At 46.0% G+C, this 21,096-nt stretch overlaps 1 protein-coding gene across 1 annotated transcript; it reads right to left on the bottom strand.

Moving 5' to 3' along the window:
- Positions 1–860: 860 nt before the first annotated feature.
- On the bottom strand, positions 861–19,744 carry PAX9 (paired box 9). The gene is made up of 5 exons (XM_056493318.1): positions 19,600–19,744; positions 18,336–18,962; positions 15,918–16,060; positions 10,448–10,600; positions 861–1,115 (listed from the first exon to the last, which is right to left on the bottom strand). Exons 1-5 carry the CDS (start codon positions 19,742–19,744, stop codon positions 861–863), a joined length of 1,323 nt encoding a protein of 440 aa, XP_056349293.1.
- Positions 19,745–21,096: the final 1,352 nt, after the last annotated feature.

Raw genomic sequence — 21,096 nt, 5'->3', positions numbered from 1 at the left:
GCTGTGGAGAGTCACTTAGCTGGATTTCTGTCTTTGGCTCTTCTGCCAAAGAGATAACTATTTTATAAGATGCTGAAGCCTCCACTGTAGGCACAAAAACATGACAAAAAGCCCCTACGTAAACCTCATCACCTATCACCCCACCATGCAAAGACATAGAAAATAACTAGACATCCTCTTAACTTAAGAAAAAAAAAAAAAAAAAAAAAAAAAAAAAAAAAAAAAAAAAAAAAAAGGTAAGAAATGTACTGGAAGGTGAAAACAAATGCTGTCAAAAGCCTCTATTTACAAATGGATAAAATCACAAAGATCTTACTACTGCCTGATGATGGCAACATGCCAGAAGAATCTGAAAGCCACCTATTGCCTTCATTCTATATTTGATTGCCAAAACCCAATAAATCAACAGTAAAGGACCTCTTAATAACAGTGGATTGCATAATCTCATCAATTAAAAGGTTGTTCTCTAGGCAATTGGCAAACACTTCCCATTCAGCCACCTTTGCTGATTCAAGGCATTGCAGAATTTTCCGTGGTGATTTTTCTTTATTGATTTTTGCACAAATCTTAGTAACAATTGCACATTTAGAAAGTTTGTGATGATTAAGAATAAATACGTGTGGTTTGACCAGGAGATAGTGGAACAAGGCTCCACGAGCCCTTTGAGGGACACAAAGTCTTTAAGAGGGCGACACCGCGCTTCTCTCAGTTTCTGGTGTTTTCTTCAGCTCTTTCAATCCCAAAAGCCTCACGGGAGACAAGTCAGGAGGAGAAATGCCGAGTGGGGCCAGCATGAGGAGAGCAGTCCTTGAGCCAGGTGAGGAGCCAGCGAGCTCGCGGTGCTCCAGGCCGCGCGAGCATCAGAGCGCGGAGGCCGCGACGGAGTGGCCGCCCTCCCTGGCCGCCTGCACGCCCTTGAAGGCCAGCGAGGCGGGGATGTCGCAGCCGTGCGGGGACAGCGGGGTGCCCCCCGCGTGCTGCCAGCCGTGGCCGGCCATGTAGCTGGAGGGGGCGGCGCTGTACGGCATGTACGGGGACACCTGGGCTGGCGTGGCGTAGGGAGGCATGGCCGGCGCCGACACGAAGCTGCTGACGGCTGGGAGGCCGTTGGGTGCCTGCAAGGAGAGCGAAGGGAAAAGAGTGTCTAAGAGAGTGAGACACATTGGGTCTGGCATAACAAGCTGCCCTCAGATGCTGCTGGGGCTTTGCACCAAAACTAGGGCCAGCGGGGACACCAAGACTGAAATCCATAACCATGCCCCTGAATTTCAGTGGCCCCTTCTGCTTGGCTTTTAAGACCAGTTACCTCACTGTGATCAGTGCTTCACACCTGTCCCAGGCAGGGACCAGCAGCAGATGTTTAGGGAACACACAGCAAGAGTGGGGCAGGAGCTGCAAAGCCCATTCTACACCTGCCGACCTTCCTGCTGCTCATCGACTCCTAAAAACCCGTGGTTGTATCTGATCATTACACTTGAGAGCTACTGGAGGGATTTGTAATGAATCTCTCCCTTCTCTCTCACTGAGCACCTTAATGCACTTGGCAATGGTTTCCAAAGGTTGGTGTAGAACTGCAGCATTCACCTACCTTTCCCAAATTTTGCACAGGGTGTTGGTCACTGTTCCAAGCCCTGCTGGGTATCTTTTCCAACACTGGGTAGTGCTGGGTGTGCAGTGACCACAGCCATCCCAGCAGCACAGACAGACCCATCCCTGTGCCTCACCTCTCCTGGCCCCAAAGGAGGGTGGGCTCAGCCTGGGCTGCCATGGGCAGGTGCAGGCACAAATCTGGAAGCAGCACTCCCCGGAGTGAAGAGGTAACAGTGGCTGGGGGAGCTGGAACATCTTGAACTCTTTGGTAACTATTTGTTCAGAGCATGAGTCAGAACTATAGTAGTAGTATTATTGATGGTGTCTTTTAAAAATTTGTTTTCTAGATACTTGGGATAAAAAACTTGCAAATGTTCTTTGCTCATAGCTTCTCCTGGATTCAAAAGGGTTTCTGTGCACAAAACAATTGCAGGGCTGGGTCCTTCCCTGCAAGCTATTTTCCTAGGTCCTTCTGTAGGCTGGAGAGAAGGGTTTCTATTTAAATAGAGAAGGGAGAGTCCTTCAGTCAGCAATGGCATGATTTCACAATTTATGACTCCTTATTTAACTAAAAAGTGTTTGGTGGTTTATTTCACACCCATAAATGTTTCTTCAGCACAACAGGTACAAACCAAGATCATTTATCTTGCTTAAGTTTCAATTAGTAGAGTGTTAGTTTTAGGATTTGGGATAGGAAACATTTTTGAGAAAAAATTCTATCTGGATATGAAAGAATAGTATTGATTCAGATAGTCCTGTAGCATCATCACATGGTATAACTTGACCCAATCTGAACAGTTCCAAGTAAAGAAATTAAACAGACTTTTATTTCTGCTAAGACTTCACATAATGTTAAAACTTCACTTGTTCAATTTCTGCCTGGGTTGCACCTGCCTGATTTCCAGTATTTACCTTTATAAAGGGCACAGGCCTATTTTCAGGCTCATGAGTTTCCTCTCCATGTAACTCAAAGTTCCACTGTCTAGACTATCCTTTCATTGTCATTTGGGAAACAAAGCACTAATTCTTCTGAACTCAGTCAATATAAACCTGTACAGAAATCTAAAGCAGCAGGAGACAGCAATGGGATCCTGGCCACAAGCTTCCAAAAGGAATATTAATTAGTACAAACATACAGTTGCAGCAGCAACATAATTGCCATTCAAAACCCATAAATACTTTGTTGAAGCTGAACTTGCCTTATTCTTTTGAGAATGCAAATATGTGATCTGACCAGTCACTCATATTACATACCCACTACTGTGACTCAGAATTACACTTTAGCCTCAGCTTTAAATATCAGTGTTTGCAACAATACTAATTAATACAAACCTGCAAATAGTTGCACTGCAAATCAGTACAATTCTTGAATCAGGTGGAAAATTATTTCATTTAATTTACTGGAAATAAAAAGTGCAGCCCTTAAAAGCTGCTTTTCCAATATGCAAACATGAAACAAGAGTGAACACCTCTGTTTTTTGTAACAAGCACCAACAAAAAGCTTTGCACAGGAGCAGTAGAGCCATTGAAGCCAGGTTGTAATAGTGGGATATCAAGAGTCACAACCCTAACATTCTGCAGAGAAGCACAGAAACCCTGAAGGGGTGGGTGATGGAAGGAGAAAATATATGGACAAGTCCCTGAAGTCTCAAAACCATTGAAGCAGCACAAACCTTCAGCTTCTAGACCTCAAAAGAGGTTTTTTGGACTGTGAATCCAAGCCATCCTGTTCCTCAGGCTCTCCTGCTTCCAAGGGGGCTGGTACCAAGCAGTGGGCTCAAGGCTGTGCCTGGAAGCCCCATTTTGAGTAGGATTCCTCATTATGAGTGCTCATGTTCTGTGAACCTTTAGCTGTGCTTTGGGAGGGATGTGTTAGCAGGTACAGGGTAGATCCAAGCCAGGCAATGTGCCAACAAGGCATCTCTTTGCTGGTCCAGCAGTGTTCAAGCCCATGTCCTGGTCTCCTGCATCTCCTACAGACAAGGCCACCAGAGGTTCCTCAGCAACTATAAGCAGATGACTTTGCATGATCTGAGGCAAATCTGAGCTCCTGACCACCTGACATTAATGCAGACATTGTTGATAAATAATCCACAGGCTTGCTGATATATATTTGATCTAATCACACATATGTTCTTTGGCCTTATGACACAAAGGCTTTGAACTATAATTCAAGGAGAAGCCCAGGTTTCCTATTGAATCCTGCTTACTGTAGGGCCCACTTGGGTCGTTGTTGGTAAAACAGATGGAAGAGTCACTAGTTTCTGTAAGAGCTTAATTTAAAAGAATAGCTATATAGATTTATATGCACACACACACACACACTCACTCTTATTCAAAATACAGCTGTGAAAACTGTTGTTTTTAGGGTCTGTTCTGAACGTCAGAAAGATCTTGCCCCATCTACTGAGGGCAGGATGTGGAGACAGTTGTGTAGGGACACCAGCTGCAACCTGTCAGAGGCCACCAATGCTGTCTGTCATCACTGCCTCACTGAACTGGTGAATCATTCTTATTTTTGTTGCACTGCTACAAAGCTTTGCCACTCAAACCCATGATTCTGTGGATGCCACAGATGCCCTCAGCCAGGCAGGCAGCACTGGGATGGGTAGGAACTGGCCCAGCACAGATTGCAATTCTGCCTCAGGGGAGGTTTGAGCCATACCCACAAAGCAGTCAGAGGCTTCCTCTGACCTGAATTAAAATATGAGGGGACAATCTCACTCTATATGATTTAAAAATATGCTACTCAAACAAACAAACAAACAAACAAGCACCAAAAAAAAAGCAAACAAAAAGAAAGCCTATTTTTCATCTTTTTCATCTGTGAAAGACTTGATCTAATAGTCTTGACACGAGAGTTTTTACTTCTAAACAGCCTTAGATACAAAGTGTAGGTTATCAGAAAGGTTGAATCTTGTCTGTCAATCTGGCACTTTTTACAAACATGACATTCACTTAAAATAAATGGAGGGGATTAAGTTCCATGACCCTGTATATACTGGATGAATAATTCATCCTGCAGTATTTCAATCAGAGGAAATGAACACCAAAATCTAAACATTCGTAATTAGGAGTGCAAGAACCCCACAGTGTTTATGGATTTTTAAAACCCCAAGAATTTGTTTTAAGTGCAGAGGTTCTTGAACCTGGTTTTTAAGTTTTATAAATATTTTTTTTCTTAATTTGAACCATCATTTTTCAAGGGAAATCTAATTTTTTAAAGCAAACAAACAAACATGTAGTTGTAGCTGAACAAGAACCTCTGCTGTGTAAGAGATAAGAGCTCCTGTTTGAAGGTGCCTACTTTCTGGCTTCTACAAAGATCAGAGAGAAACTTTTGCTCTCAGTTGCTGCCTCTATCAATGTTTTGAGACAACCGATAGAATAAGTATTTCCAAATTTTGGAAATGCATTTGAAACCTAGAACACATGACCTCCCACCAACTCACAAATTCATTTAAAGATACCAGCAAAACAAGAGTAATTGGGTCAGGCCCACAATCTGGGTCTGGTGCCTTTCTGCCAAGTTGCTGCTGATACCTGCCAGCGACAGTAAGAGGAATATTGAGGTGAGAAATCAAAACCAGGGTGGGCATAAAGCCTTGCTTTAGGTCTCACAAAATGATACTGCTGAAACCAGCAGAGTGCACATATTTTCACCAGCAAAGGAGTTGGTGGAGTAGTTTTAACAGATGGAATCTTTAGTTTTGGTTGCTTTAGATACAATGCTAACTAGAGACTACTTTTTTTGTCATTGTTTTCAGTGGGTTTGTGATTTGCCACACAGAGGGAGTGGGTAGATGAAAAGCAAGTCTAGAATGCAAGCTAATGGGAGAATGTCATTGGAATAAGTAATTTCTATTAGTTTCTTGGAATCCTAAAAGTCAGAACAATTCTTCCCCAAACCAGAGGTAACCACCATACACTTTGATATCTGTTTTGAAGGTTGTGCTTGCATAATATGTTGTAGAGCTTCAGCCCCCTCTCTCCTTCACATTAAGAACACACAAGGGTACAAGGTTTCTGGACAAACTTCCCAGTCAATCCACACCAGACAAATTACCTGATTTTGTTTTTTTCTGCCTTGGTCATAGAAGAACCAAATAAACATGCAATCTAGATTTCACTTTCAGTCCTCATGGCATAATTATATATTGTAGTGAATTTATATTATTTTGTTTCATAATCTTCTGTGCTTTTCCTTCTCTGACTTTTACTTGCTGGATATTTGTTCTCTCAGTATCAAAAATCAGACTATCTCCTATGTTACCTTCCCATGTTGCTTCTAAATGTTTCAGAAAATGACCCAGAATTGTAACATTCAAAATCACAGACCTGTACTTATGTTAGCTATCATTAATGGCAATAAAAGATCTCATTTCAATTTTATGTGAATACAAACTAGCAGATTTGATGCCACAGATTGATGCCACCTCAATTTTATAGTCTAACTCTAAAGTGAGTGTCCAAAAGAATGTAAATTATTTTTCCTATTGTTATTATTTATAATTATTTAAATTATTTGGCCATTGTAATGTAATTGTTACAATATTTAATTAAATAGTTCATGTATTGCATGGACTAAGAATGCAGGCTTTGTAGAAGTATTCTCAATAACTATTAAAAAAATGTTTCTGGAGAAAGAGCCTAGACTTCAAGTTCAAATTACCTAAGTGAGCAGCCCAAATGAGCTGGGACAGTGACTCAGCCCAAAATCCCCTGCTGCAGTCATCAGAAGTTCAGCCTGAGTCATGGCTTAAGGGACACACCTCTGGTGAATAAGGTTGCTGGTTTTGTTTACATCTCTCAATTCTGACCCTAACTTGGATGGAATGAATCCTTCCTGTCCTTGGATCAGCAAGCTCAGTGCTTTGCCTTGATCCTGCAGCACAGCCCTTCCCCTAGAGCAGCTGAAACCAGCCAGCAGAGGTACCAGGGAGCAGCTACTGGGGCAGGTACCGGAGCAGCTACTGGGGCAGGTACTGGGGCAGCTACTGGGGCAGGTACTGAGGCAGGGAGCAGCTACTGGGGCAGGTACTGGGGCAGGTACCAGGGAGCAGCTACTGGGGCAGGTACTGGGGCAGGTACCAGGGAGCAGCTACTGGGGCAGGTATTGGGGCAGGTACGAGGGAGCAGCTACTGGGGCAGCTACTGGGGCAGATACTGGGGCAGATACTGGGGCAGCTACTGGGGCAGGTACCAGGGCAGCTACTGGGGCAGGTACTGGGGCAGGTATTGGGGCAGCTACTGGGGCAGGTACTGGAGCAGCTACTGGGGCAGGTACTGGGGCAAGTATTGGGGCAGGTACTGGAGCAGGTATTGGGGCAAGTATTGGAGCAGCTACTGGGGCAGATACTGGGGCAGGTACCAGGGAGCAGCTACTGGAGAAGCTATTGGGGCAGATACTGGGGCAGGTACGAGGGAGCAGCTACTGGGGCAGGTACTGGGGCAAGTATTGGGGCAGGTACTGGAGCAGCTATTGGGGCAGATACTGGGGCAGGTACCAGGGAGCAGCTACTGGAGCAGGTGTTGGGGCAGGTACTGGGGCAGGGCTGCCCAGCTCAGTGGATGCTGGCAGCAGCTTTCTCTGCAGGGATGCTGCCACAGCTCCGCACACACACTGACACCCTCTCTCTGCTGGTTTTCAAAATGAAAACCTTCAAACATTTTCTAGAAATTATGAATCTTTTCCAAATGGCCTGAGAACACAGTCAAGAAGAAGCTATTGCAGAAGTAGTTCTTCCCACATCAAGAAAAAGTATAGCAAGGAGTAAAATATCTAGTCCTTCATTCAGAAGAACAAATTAGCACAAAAATCCAAAGGATATCTCATTTTTAGTGACATGCACATAATCAGTAAAAACCAATTATGACAACAAGACAAGGAGCAATCACACACAAACTGCAAACGTCAAGGAAGCAAACATGCTAAATCTCCCTTTATAATTGGAGGTTAAATATGATTTATAAATCAAACCAACATATGAGATCTCAAGGGAAGAGTAAACAAATTTTCCAAGTAAAACAGGAGCAGTAAGCCAGTAGCAGAAGTATAATTTAGGAAAATGGCATTACTAAATGGTCTAAGTAATAAAGATTAACAGTTTTTTAGGTTTTAAAATTTTGTAGAAATTGTAGATACTAAATTAGAGCTAAATTCTGAAGCTGCAATTCAGTGCTACAGCATCAACAGGAATAATGACATGGTAGCACAAATGTTCATTCAGATCAGCATTCCACTAAAATTAAAGTGCCTACACAGGTAAGTCACAATTACTTAAAGAAGAAGGCTTACAAAAGTGAACACTGAGTAAATTTTCCCAGTTTATGATAATGGTTCTTATTAAAAATATTTTTAAGAAAAAAATGAGATTAAATTGCTACAGTGTATCTGAATAACCTAGCCAGAGTTAATCCTGCAAATCACGGTTTGCTTTTTGTAGTGCTAGAAAATATTTTTGCAAATATATTTTCATATTCAACTAAATATCCATATTCTTAGATGAATTAACTTATTTTATTGAACATATTCCTGATTTGATTTTCTGTTAATTTTACTGCAATCAGCAGAGAATAAGACTGAAAAATTAGGACACTGACATTAAATAACTTTGAAATGCAAAAAAAATCTTAAAGAGAAGAGGCAATGTTTTGTACATAGGATATTAATTTGGTATAATATTATAAAATATAATATTTACCTTTATTTTCAAGAAAGAGTGAACAGTGATAATACATTGAAATTGAGAAGTTTTTAAAAATAACCCATGGGCAAGGGACTTACAGCTGTTCTATTGCTCAGCTGAACTGAGTCTATTTCCAGAAAACTGATTTGAAAAAGGATTAGACCTTCCAAGAATGGAGAATTACACTATTTCTTTTTCACTGTAAGTTGTGCAAAGAAATGCTGGCATTCTAGTTGAAGTCACAATTAAAACAGACTAATTCACATCACTCTAAGATTTCAAACATAGTTAGCTACTCAATCCTATACATTATCTCTTAAAAATATAATGTTTTCTTTACAGCTATTTCTCCCATTATTAAATTCAATGCACAACAATGTACTGCATAAAAAAATCACACTACTGCCTTCTAAAATGAAGTACAGTCCTTTCATAATGAGCAGATCCCATTCCCCGTGTTTAACGTGCTTTTTTTATTAACTTAAAGTTGTTTCCTTTCCTTACAGCCATACCCAGCTGCAGTGAATAACACAGAAACCAGATAATATCAATTGAGTGTTTTAACTATAGTTGGGACATGCATCAAGATCACTCTAAATTATATTTTCTTATCCAGTTTTAAATCTCAGCCTCTTCAGGGAAATAAAATCCCAGTTTTGGAAATAGTAATAGTAACTTGAATTTACACACCATCACCAATCCTTTCCTGAAGGAGCCAGGGGCATTTTAAGTCTTTTCCAAAGCAAACTGCAGCAGAAACAAAAGAAAAGGGAAAAAGGAAAAAAAAAAAAAAAAAGGTTGGGGGGGGGGGGGGGGGGAGAGGGAGACAAGAAAAAAAAAGAAAAAAAAAAAAAAACACAGAGGAAAGAGAGTTAGGAGAAAAAGGCATGGTGGATAAAAGATAGAGGTTGCTGTAAAATCTAAGCACATTCTGAGGGAAAAGCAGGGAGCAAGGGTTTCCAGTGCTTCTCCAGAAGAGCCATGGGTTTAGACAGCATTCACAGCGCAGTGAGATCTGCCACAGCACACCAAGCACACACCAATATGTCCACCTAAATGTCTCTAAATGCAGGTTATAGTTCAAGGTCTGCATTATCATTGAATGGCTGCTTCTCTTTTATACCCCAGTTAAGAAGGATGATATAAATCAAAGCCACTGCCTTTCCAATGAAGACACTGGGGCTTAGGGTACATTCTACTACTAAACAAACTTCACAACCAGACTATGTCAAAGAGGGGAGAGCAAAAATCCTGGCTGTTGTAAGCACAAAGCACAACTTAAGTCTTCCCTAGACAGATATACTGGACTTGTGAGGACAATAGGAAAGGACAGAATAAAAAACCCCATGTCATATAAGCAAACTCCTTTGAGCTGGAATTAACAACAGATTCCCATAGTTTTTGAACAGATTTGCACAATAATTCCCTCTTGGTCTTTTGGCAAAATCTGCAATTGGGCAGGGCACACATGGACACTAAACAAGCAAATACACTGGAAGAAATAAACATTTGTTCTTTTCTATGCTGTTGGTTAATACTATAATGTATTACTGAAAGGTTCTATGAAAAATGCCTTCTTAATATTATATACTTAGCAATATATTGTCATTTCAATATGCTGTTATTTAAATAAAACTGAGAGATGAGACTTACGGACACAAACACTTCAAAGGGATTATTGATGTCTTGAAGCTAGGCAAATATGGGGTCAAACTGGTAAAGTCCCCACCTTGTTCTCTTCAGGGGCAGCCAAAACATCAGTCTCCTATGTCTAACAAATCTCTGATGCTGCAGAGGCAGTTGCTGAGAAGCTGATACACTTGGAAGGGTGAATCCACAACCCATCAGTTGTTGAATGCCTGTGGTTGTTATGACTACGTGTGTAGACAATTCCTAAAATCTGATAAACTGCCACAAAGACAATTCAAATACACTATGCAGTCTTTATATACTTCCCAATCTACTGCAAGGACCAAGACTGAACAGGTCAAATCACATCTTAGCCCTGCTCCTGGCACTCTGCTCCCTGGCTGTGGTAGGTATCTCCCGTCATTCCCACCTTACAGTCCCTGATCCTGTTTGTCGTGTTTGTCCTGGTGGGTTGGGGTCTTTTGAGCAGAAGGTGCTTAGAGTGCAGTTTGAGTGTCATCATGGTACCATTCACTCACCTCTCTGACTTTCTTTATTAGTTTCATCCGGGTGGAGTGCCCTGAAGCCATGTGGGTTGGTGGACAGGGCACTGTGTTTTGGCCGTGGAAGCAGGTGGCCAGTAAGAGGCAGGTCTCACAAATGGGGTTCGAATTGGGTGCCATCCAGATCACCTGGGAAGGAATCGGGTGCATGTAGTGGGATCAGCTCATCCCCCTCACCCACAACATGCAATGACAAGGATGCCTACACCCTGAGCAGGCTTAGTGGCAATATTTTGATAGCAGGGATGGTCTGGAGATCCTAGTGGGAGTGACACAGAACCAGAAAATCTGCAAGCCAAAGTCTGAACCCCTGCACCAGTCTCTGCTAACAATGCTGCTGGATACCAGGGCAAGAAAGCAAATTAACACCTCTCCTTCAGAGCTTCACCCCACCTCCTGCCTGGGTATGACTGAGGAGCAGTAGGTCTGGACCTTTGCCATTGATGGATTTTGCACAGATCTAACTGCCTGGATCTTGTGTTATAATATAAGATGCCAAATAAATAATTTGCTAATTGTTTTTTTCAGTACTTCATGTGTGTAGGAGGACCTTGTAATTTGTCATAATATTCAAGGCTACATTTTAATGCTCTCCCCAAAGAAGTTACCCTGTGTTGTGGGTTCTAAGCTATGCATGGCCACCGAATATACAGTTCATTGTTCATCTACAAATGAAAGATCAGGAACTAAATGTTTACATTACCTACATTTTCTGTGCAAGTAATTGTCCAGAATTGCACCTACATTTGCAATCACTTGCCCTAAAATGCAGCCTTGCCCTTTTGTGCTTGCAGCACACAGAGCTCATGGCCCCCAGTCAGAATGCAGCCGAAGGACAGGGCCTGATGTCCCAGCAATGCTGAAAACTCAAGCCCCTAAACAGCTGATGAAGTTCAGCTGAGACAGACCTAGGGCAATTGCTGCTCAGGGGTTTGGCCAGTGTGTCAGAGGAAGAATTCACTCAAACTCTGTTCACAAACCCCTCTGAATTAGGAGTGTTTCTGCTGCTCCAGGAGGTTTGGGATGAGGCTCCAAACAAGCATACCATGTTCAGGAGCGAGTTTGCTCTTAGACCCCCCCAGTTACAAGCTTTTTCCTATTAATGAGTATCAGCTCCCTGTGGCAATATTCACATCTGCTTCCTGCACTGCACACAGAAAGTTATTCTGAAAAGAAATTATTTCCTAGCTATTTGCCTCTCAGCAAATCATACAGACATATGTCAGGTCTTCTTCATTCTCATACATGTGTAAATACAGACCACAATTTTTTTTCCCTTTGAAAATCCATTATGTTAGTCCAGCAAGTCATAAGCATCAGATGTCTGAGATCTGCATTTTAAATATAATACATGTTTATTAAGTGTTTTGATTTCAAATGCAGGTTACAAATGTGTTCATATTTCAGTCATTTCAGCTATTTTTTCTTAATGCAGTAGTCAGTACAAGGTGCAATGCAAAAGAAAATACTCAGAATATTCATCCTTTGTAACAATAGCATAATTATCTGTAGAAGCACCTGAACACCACACAGAATGTGCCTCTCTGCGTAAATAATGCAATATAACGGAACTCTGTATGAAATGTGCGCAACAAAAAACTGCCAAGCTCTTGGAAAAATATATTTTCAGTTTCTCTGATTCATAGCCACCCTGTTTGAAAGCCATATGACAAATCTGTGAGTGTGACAAACCAGGGAAATTATGCAATTGCTATCGTATAAATGACAACCTGGGACATCAGGTAATTGAACCTGAATAGAAACTTGACAAGGCATCTTTTGGTTTCCTGTGGAATGCTTTGTACAGAATCACAGCCAGGCTGAGCTTTCAACTCCCAAAACCCAAATATGAACAACATTGCAAACAAAAGCCTCAGGAAATCCATAATACATAAAATGAAAAACGTTCTGCATCCAGAGGTTCAGTTTCATGTTAAACTAGTGTGACTGCATATTGTCAAGGCAAAAATGTAAAGACTTCCTGCCTTTTTTGTGGATGAATTCCCACTAATGTGTGGGACAAGGGCTGAAATGTAGCCATTGGAATTGACTGGAGAGGTCAGCCTTGGTTGCTGCCTGACAAGTCTGGGATGTCAATAAGAGTTTTGCCTACAAAAAGCCTCCAGTATCCCATGTCCCATGTCGTAAAACAAGTGTATATCATTTAAAAGATGTGATTAAATAAATATATTGTAAAAGTACACAAGACCTTGTTCTTTGGTCTCCATTTTTCTGGTCTTTCTCACACAGAGGGATTTTCCAGAGGATTTCTTGAGAAGCAAAATCTTATCTTCCATGACTAAGGCTGGGGAGCAAGTCTGTCACTTGCCTAGTAGTTATTGAGCTATTTGCAGGCTAAGGAAAGGTGAACTTTGGATATTGGTGATGCTTAAATACAGAGATGATACTCATTGGAAAATGCAGAATTACCTATCACACAAAATCCATTGTTAACATGCTTCAGAGCATATTTCCTCTGCTCCTGTGGTGAAATTGGGAAGCCTAAGCTAAACATCCACACTTGATAACTGCCTCTTGTAGACACCTCTGATTTTGATAATACAGGCATAAAACTGGAATATCACAGAACAGTCACTTCACTTCTCTGGAGGAATTCTGATATCTGCCTCCTTAAGACCCTTAAGAACTTTTGCAATGAGCTTTGTGCAAAAGAGATAGGAAAATAGCATTTACCCTGAAGTACAAAGTCAGAGCCTATTCCACCGTAGTCCTTCTGGCATATTAAGTATGTCTGAGACTTCCCCCTTTTCTTACAATTCCAAGTACCCCCTGCAAGATTTACAAATGAACCAACATTCTCTCATGTTCCCTGCTCATCTCTTTACACCCAAAACAGTACACATTGCAATAGACCACGGATCCCACGATGTCAGAGAATTTTGTAAGTCTTTACTGTCACAGACTTTCACTCCAGACTCACTGCACTTTCAGCAAAAACACAGTAACTCGGTGCTATGTGCAACAGGAATTTGGTTCATAAACTCCACACTGTCTGGAATAAATATTTTGGCAAAAGAAATGTGACAAAAACTGCAAATAATCATATTTTCCCATCCTTATTTAGCATGATTTTTAAAAATATTCTAAATTAGCAACATAGTGAACTTGGGACAGACAAAGCAATTAATGCACATTCAAATTAATTCTCTGGATAACAATTCTGAATACTATATGAATAGATAGGTCTATGTGTTGGAACTTTCCAAAGCCAAATTCTGTTTACCTATATTATTACAGTGAAGAAGCTAGGAAGAACATCCTCTATATTTTATTTTAGAGAGTGGGGTTCTTAATAAGGCTTTTCTGCCCTTTGAAACTCTTTGGACAGTTTATTTGGATAAATGAATTCCATTTTATTAATAGTAATTTTCTCAAATTTTGAATATGCTTAAATAACATTTATCAGGTGATCTTTCAGGTTGAACAAAACTTTAAAGTAAAACTGGTATTGACAATAGAATAGTGATTTATTATGAAGATGAACTCATAAATATTGAAGGTAAAATAAGAAAAAGAAAAGGTAAAGAATAGTTTCCAAACCAGCATTGAAATTTATAAATTGGAATTTCAATATTATTAGAAATTGAAATTTATAAAACACTGTTTCTCAACACGTCTGTTGAAGTAAATGAGATCCATCAGAGGCCATGGTTTATAGCCTATGAACAAGATCCTGTGAATATTTCAGCAGGATTGTGTGCAGAAGGCCCAGCCTGGAAACTAAGACAATGAAGCCACAGTATAACTGCTCTTACAGAATAGTGACAAGCTATAACTATCATTTTTTAGCAAGACTGTTGCTGCCTTTTTCAGTCTTTACAGAAAATTGTAGAAGTAGTAACGCTAACTCTAACCATACAGTCATGGCTTACACTATAGCGCACATTATTTGTGACACGAAATGAACATAATAATAATGGGGTAATAGAAAAACAAAACAAATAGGACAGCATTGAGGGTGGGTATTGTTTAAAAGGCAATACATGCAATGAAGTAGCTGCTCGCTGTCGGGATCTACAGTAGTTCCTGCTCTGCCCGCTCTTTGCAAGTATTCCCGCAGTTTGTGCTCCGCATCTTGAACGTGAAAGACTCTGATTCAGCTACTCTCACCACCAAACACGAGTAACAAAAGTCTGCTCTACATGGATCTGAAACCGGACAGAGAACTTAGAAAATATGTCCAAAACTCCTGTCTTTGAACGGGACAAATGCTAAACAGCGATTGTGGGTTTTCTTCGACTTGGTTCTAAGCATAACAAATGCGCGACCAGGAAGTCAGTGCGTCTGAGAGACCTCTGATGTTTTTTGAAATGTTTCCATCACACGGAAAAAATGTTTTCAAAACCTGTGCTTTCCCAATGAGTAACAGTTGAGCCTTTTATAGCTTTTTCTCCTGGCATGGGACTTGATTAGCAAGTACAAAGATTTAGACAGAGATTTATTAAGTAACAGTTATATTGTGTTGTAATTAAAACGTAGGAAATTCGCCGTCTACTTAAGCGTTTAAAAATGCTTAATGTAGGAAGCAATTACACCTCATTTTCAAATTATTCCCCTGACTACAGAGCACGCTGCGGACGGTGTGGAGCGCGGCTGGATGGGCGGGGGCGGGGGCGGCGGCGGGACGAGCCCGCTGGCCCGGCCGGGGCGGGGGGCGGTGGCGGCGGGTCCCGAGCGCCCGCTGGGCGGGGGCAGCCCCGGCCCGGGATGGATCACTGCAGCCCCGGGCCGGGATGGGATCGCTGCAGCCCCGGCCCGGGATGGGATCGCTGCAGCCCCGGCCCGGGATGGGATCGCTGCAGCCCCGGCCCGGGATGGATCGCTGCAGCCCCGGCCCGGGATGGATCACTGCAGCCCCGGCCCGGGATGCGATCGCTGCAGCCCCGGCCCGGGATGGGATCGCTGCAGCCCCGGCCCGGGATGGGATCGCTGCAGCCCCGGCCCGGGATGGGATCGCTGCAGCCCCGGCCCGGGATGGATCACTGCAGCCCCGGCCCGGGATGCGATCGCTGCAGCCCCGGCCCGGGATGGATCACTGCAGCCCCGGCCCGGGATGGGATCGCTGCAGCCCCGGCCCGGGATGGGATCGCTGCAGCCCCGGCCCGGGATGCGATCGCTGCCGCCCCGGCCCGGGATGGGATCACTGCAGTCCCGGCCCGGGATGCGATCGCTGCCGCCCCGGCCCGGGATGGGATCGCTGCCGCCCCGGCCCGGGATGGGATCGCTGCCGCCCCGCCGGCAGCACGGCGGGATGGGGCCGGGGCAGGGAGCGGAGAGAGAAGCGCAGAGAGCCGGGCTTTCTGCCGCTCTCTTTGCAAACCAAAACCGAGGGAAGTCCAGCACCGGCTTCAAACCGAGGACGGTAGCCCGAAGCCGAGCTCAGGAGCCCTGTGCATCACCTCCCGCACCCCCCCTCTCTCTTTACCTGGCTGTACTTGGCCTCCTGCTCAAGGGAGCTCTTCTCCAACCCGTTCACAGCATGCTGGGCCGGCGGGTGGAAGCTGTTTCGGCCCAAGCTGCTCCATTCCTCCACCTTGGGGCTGGGGTAAGGCGAAGTGTCATTCACTGCTGGAAAGCAAAGGAGCGGGAGAGAGGGAGTTAGAGGCAGAGGTTGGGATACGGAGATGGAGGTGGCTTTGCTTCGGGATGGAGACGTCTCCCTCTCCCCATGGGAGGCAGTATATGGGGCAGAGCTAAGGGGAAGCCAGTCCCTCGCCCGCCACATCTCGCTGAAACTCCTGGAAGCTCCTTGGGAGGGTGATTCGTGGGCAGAAAGGAGTCGGCTCCCTCCGTGAAACCTGTCACAGAGATCAGCAACCGAGCCCAGGGCCGGCATACTCGTCCCCACGTCCCCGCAGTGGCGGGACGGAGCCGCTGGCCAGCACTTGTCCCCCAGTCTCCTACGGATATCTCCTATGGGTGTGTATTTGGGAGTCAGAGGAGAAACGATACTCCGTGTTACAGACCTGACACGCCTGCAGGAGCTGGGCTCCAAACACTTTTTGGGAGAAAAAGGAAACGAAACACAAAAGTAAATAAATAAACATATATATATTTATTTTTTTTAATGGAGAAATAAAAGGAGGAAAATGAAAAAGCGGGGAGGAAAAGAGGTAACAGTCCTATTATTTACACGCCTATCAGCCGCGCCACGGGCATAGCGGGATCTTTCGCAGGCTGACAAACTCCTCGAGCGGACAAATTCCCGCAGCGGGGAGCCAGGGGAGGCTCAGGGGGAGCCCTGCCCCGAGCCCCGAGCCCCGAGCCCCCAGCCCAGCAGCATCGGAGCCGCCGTGGGAAGGGGCTTTGCTGCTACACCACCGCGCTGGGGAAAGGCACAATCTGAAGTTGTCTTAAGAAACTGAGCTCCCTCGGTGAGCGCCCTTTTCTGCTGATCTCACACTTTCCCATGAATAGGGGCTTCCTTTCCGTGTCAGCAAGGTCAGTTTACCCTATAAATCAAGGGCGAGCAGCCCCCATCTGCGGCACCGGCCACTCCGCAGCCCCGACCCTCTGACGGGAAGGGGAGGGGGGAGATTTCACACTGCAGAAAGATGTGTGCCGCTGCGGGGGCTGAGGGAGACGGGGCAGATTCCGAGGCACCCGGCAGCACCATCAGAGGCCAGCCTGCCTGCCAATATGGTGTTAATAAAGGAGGAACTAGCAAAAAAACCCAACAAAACAAAACCGAAAACAAAACAAAACAAAAAAAACCCCTACATTTTCCATGAGATTATAATGTTCTCATTCTTTTTAATGTTTATTGCCTACAATACCTCTAGATTGCCTCAGAAATTATGGCCAGGCATGTGTTTGTTAAAGTCGACTCAGAAACAAGCGCGTTTGTTTGTGTCAGTGAGGACTAGGATAAAGTTTATATCGTGAAGGGCGAAGAACTTACAATTTTTTGCATGCATGCATATGACTAAAACATACTTGTGCGTGAGTTTGTGTTGTTTGAAAAAAAGATCACCTTTCTGATGAAATAAGAAGAAAATTATTCTGCAATGCGTAAAGGATCATTTTGCATTTGAAATGCTGCTAGGACTGGATTGTTGCTGTTTAAAAGGCAGTGAAAACAGAGATCACAGCTCCCACATATCCACTAATACTGAGAGAAAAATGGGACGCAGCAATAGCTGTAGGCAAAGGTTATTTCGGATTGTTGTTTTCAGTGACACTTTGAGTAACGCTTTCACTGTTAGCTCACTGGCAGAGACCGAAATGGAAAAAATGTCCCTTGCTAGCGAGCGGCCGGGAGAGGCGACGCAGTTTCCAGGCGGAGAAACACAAAGAATGTGAAAGGGATAAAAGAGGCAAAACTTGGGCCTTTGGTTTTCCTAGACCACCGCTTCGGAGGAAAATACAGCATCGGAATGAAAGCAATTAGATGACATTTGAACTTCCTGCCGAAGCAAATTTGGCCTGATTGCGAAAACTACAGAAAATTGACTTCTCAGTGACGCCAAGGCAGCGCCGGAGTGCGGCAGCGAGCCTCGGTCGGGACCGGGACCGGGACCGAGTGCGTCCTGGTGCCGCCGCACCCCTGGCCGCTCCCCCGGCCAGGATCGCCACTGCCCGGGCCAGAGAGGCGGAGGTGACGGCCGGTGTTTGCTGGGGCGCCTGCAGCCCACCCAGGCCCTTCGGTCTGCCCACGTTCCGAGACGCATCCTTCAGCGAACACAGCGCCCGGCCGCTGCTGGGGAAAACTCGAGGAGTTTCCCGAATCAAACAACGAAACCAGCTTCCGACCCTCGGACAGGAAAGAACCCCGGAGCCGGCACCGAACCCCTCCGGCCCTGTCTGGCTGCCTTTGTAGCCCCGGCTCCCCCCCGCTTCTCACCTTGGTCTGTGATGGAGCGGATCCCCAGGATGTCCGTCACCGAGTGAGAGGACGGCCACGTCCTGGGCATGGCCATGGTGCTGGGGATCGCCGGCACCCCGGGAGGGGTGGACACCTTGGCTCCCGCAGCAGCGATGGGGCTGGGGTAGGGGTAGATGTGGTTGTAGGGCAGAGCAGGCTGTGGGGGCGGCTGGTGCTGCTTGTAAGACTCGTAGTGACTCTGCTGAGACAGGTTCCCGATTTTGTTCCGGAGGATGCGGCTGATGGAGCTGACCGACGGCACGTTGTACTTGTCACACACGCCATCGGCCAGCAGGCGATCCCGGATCTCCCAGGCGAAGATGCCCGGATCCCTTTGTTTGTAGGTCCGGATATGTTTTACCACCGTGGGAGTGGTGACCCGAGGCTTGCTGCCGCCGATAGCCCCCGGTAGGATGGAGCCGGTCTCGTTGTAGCGAGCCAGGATTTTGCTGACACAGCCGTGGGAAACGCGGAGCTGCCGGCTGATGTCACACGGCCTGATACCCAGTTGCGCCAGTTCCACAATCCGCAGCCTGATGGCGTTGGGCAGGGGTCTCCCGTTGACAAACACCCCTCCGAGCTGGTTCACTTCCCCGAAGGCAGGTTCTGCAAGCAAATGCACAAACACAGCCGTCGGACACGGCGGACGGCACAGAAGGGGGCGTCTGAGCTGCTCCTCATCGCAGACAGATGTCACAGACAGGGACACCCACCCCCCCCACCCCGGTCATTCCACGCACGTTTCTTTATAATTACGGGATGCCTCCGAGACTGAAGGAAGGAAAGGGGAGAGAGAAAGAGAAATGAGAGGTTAAAAAAAAAAAAAAAAAAAAAAAAAAAAAAGAGAGAGAGAGAAAAAAAAAGAAAAGAAAGAAAGAAAATCTGTGGCAACAAATGTCGGAGCTCTCCGGACTGTGCATCGAGCATATTCCCAAAAATAAGCACATTCCAGAGATGAAAAATGAGATCGCCCCAACAGACAAGTCAGCTTTATTGCCACAGGAAAAAGGAACGCGAAGAAAACAAAAAGAAAAGAAAAACATCTTCTAAGACGTGGGGGAGGGGGAGGAAGGAAAAGTAGTTGAGGAAATTCTTTTACATCTTGGGAGAGACAAGGGCAGCGCGGTGCTTCTGAGTCGGGACTAACTTTTTAAAGACTGTTCCTGGTGCTGTTAGCGCCTTTCGCTTAACAGCACGATTACACTGGGCTGTAAAACAAGCGTGTTAAAATGTTAACTGCTACGATCGGTGTCAGGAATAATATACAACGTGTCACGGGCTCCAGCCATCCGCTCGGCTGCGGTCCTGCCTCGCACTCGCTTAATAGCACTAATAACAAGCCGACTAGTCATTAGCTCTCTCTCTCCCCTGCTCCTGACCCTCAACATGTTCTTACAACTTGTAGGAACACGAGCAAAGTCAATAAGGGAGCCGCGGCGGTGGCAGATGAGTGCGCACGGGTGCTCCCCCTCTCTTGACAGCACTTGAACCCTCCTGCGGCTCCCGGCCACTTACCCATTCCTCTGAGCGGGGCACCTCCAGGCCGGCCCTAAATCCCAGCGGATCCCTATGCCCGGGAACCGACTCCCGGCCTCCTGCGCTCCCGGCCGCACCGGCCCCGAGCCTCTCTGATCTCCGCTGAGGAGAGAACAGTAGCGTGAGGAAGAAAAGAACTACAAGGAAATCTACATCCCGACGAGAGAGCCTTGACTTCTGCATTTCAACCTCAGGACAGCGTGGGCAGGGCCGGGCTGGGCCGGGCCCGTGGCCCACCGCCCCCCCGAGCCCGCCCCCGGGGCGGCCCCAGATCAGCCGCCCTGCCAGTGGCCAGGGCAGATGACGGACAGCGCGGCGGCCGCGGCCCTTCCGCTCCGCACGGCTCCGCACCTGGGCGGCCGCGGGACGGCGGCTCCGCACCTGCGGCGGTGAGTGGCGCGGAAGGCGGGCCGTGCCGAGCGGGGCCGGCGCCGTGCAGGGCGCTGCTGGGCCGGCGGGGACCGGGGCATCGGCAGGCAGCTCCGCGGGGCCGGGGCACGGCTCGGCGGGTAACGCAGCGCCGCCCTTTCTGGCCCTTTTCCCGGGCTAGGCAGCCGGAGAGGGGCTTCGAGCCCGGCAGAGCGGTTCCCCCTTTCCCCAGTGAAGCAGAGCAATGTCTTGGCACACGCACTGTTTCCCCGCGTTGAGTTTGCGGATGCGGGGAGAAGTTCTTCGCGGGTTTGATCGCCTTGTTATAATAAAGCACCTTTTCGCTAACGAATGTTTCGTGGGCGGTGTACGAGAAGACCGTGAGCGGTGAGAGTTGAGTCATTTTTGGTGAAAATCACCAACCGGTCAGGAAACGAGCTGCATTTTCCCTTGCCTTGAGAGGAGACGGGACGGGGCTTGCAGCGCCCGGCACTGGGATGCTGTGCTCTCCGGCCACCGCAGACCGGCCCCGGTTTTGTTTCCATCCCCACACTAACATTGCACCGCGCTTAACCATAGAATGTAAATGCCTCGCAGCTGACTTCAGCTTTATAAAAGGCGCTGATACATATTAGCAATCAAAAGAAAAACAGACAAAGCTGGTAGGAATTAAAGAATGTGTGGGTCACGGCGTGTATGTGGAAGAATTGTTTGGTTTGGCGATGTACGGATCCTGAGCTGATCTTTTGTGTGTGCGTCTTACGCCCTGCTTTACACCAAGTTCCACACAGAGATCATGGACTCTCAGCTCCAGCTTAGGATTTGTCTTGTGTTT

The sequence above is a fragment of the Oenanthe melanoleuca genome, chromosome 5, assembly GCF_029582105.1.
Source record: "Oenanthe melanoleuca isolate GR-GAL-2019-014 chromosome 5, OMel1.0, whole genome shotgun sequence".
In the NCBI taxonomy this organism is placed as follows: Eukaryota; Metazoa; Chordata; class Aves; order Passeriformes; family Muscicapidae; genus Oenanthe; species Oenanthe melanoleuca.
Note: the sequence above shows the minus strand (reverse complement) of the source record. Positions and strands in the feature narration are given on the sequence as shown.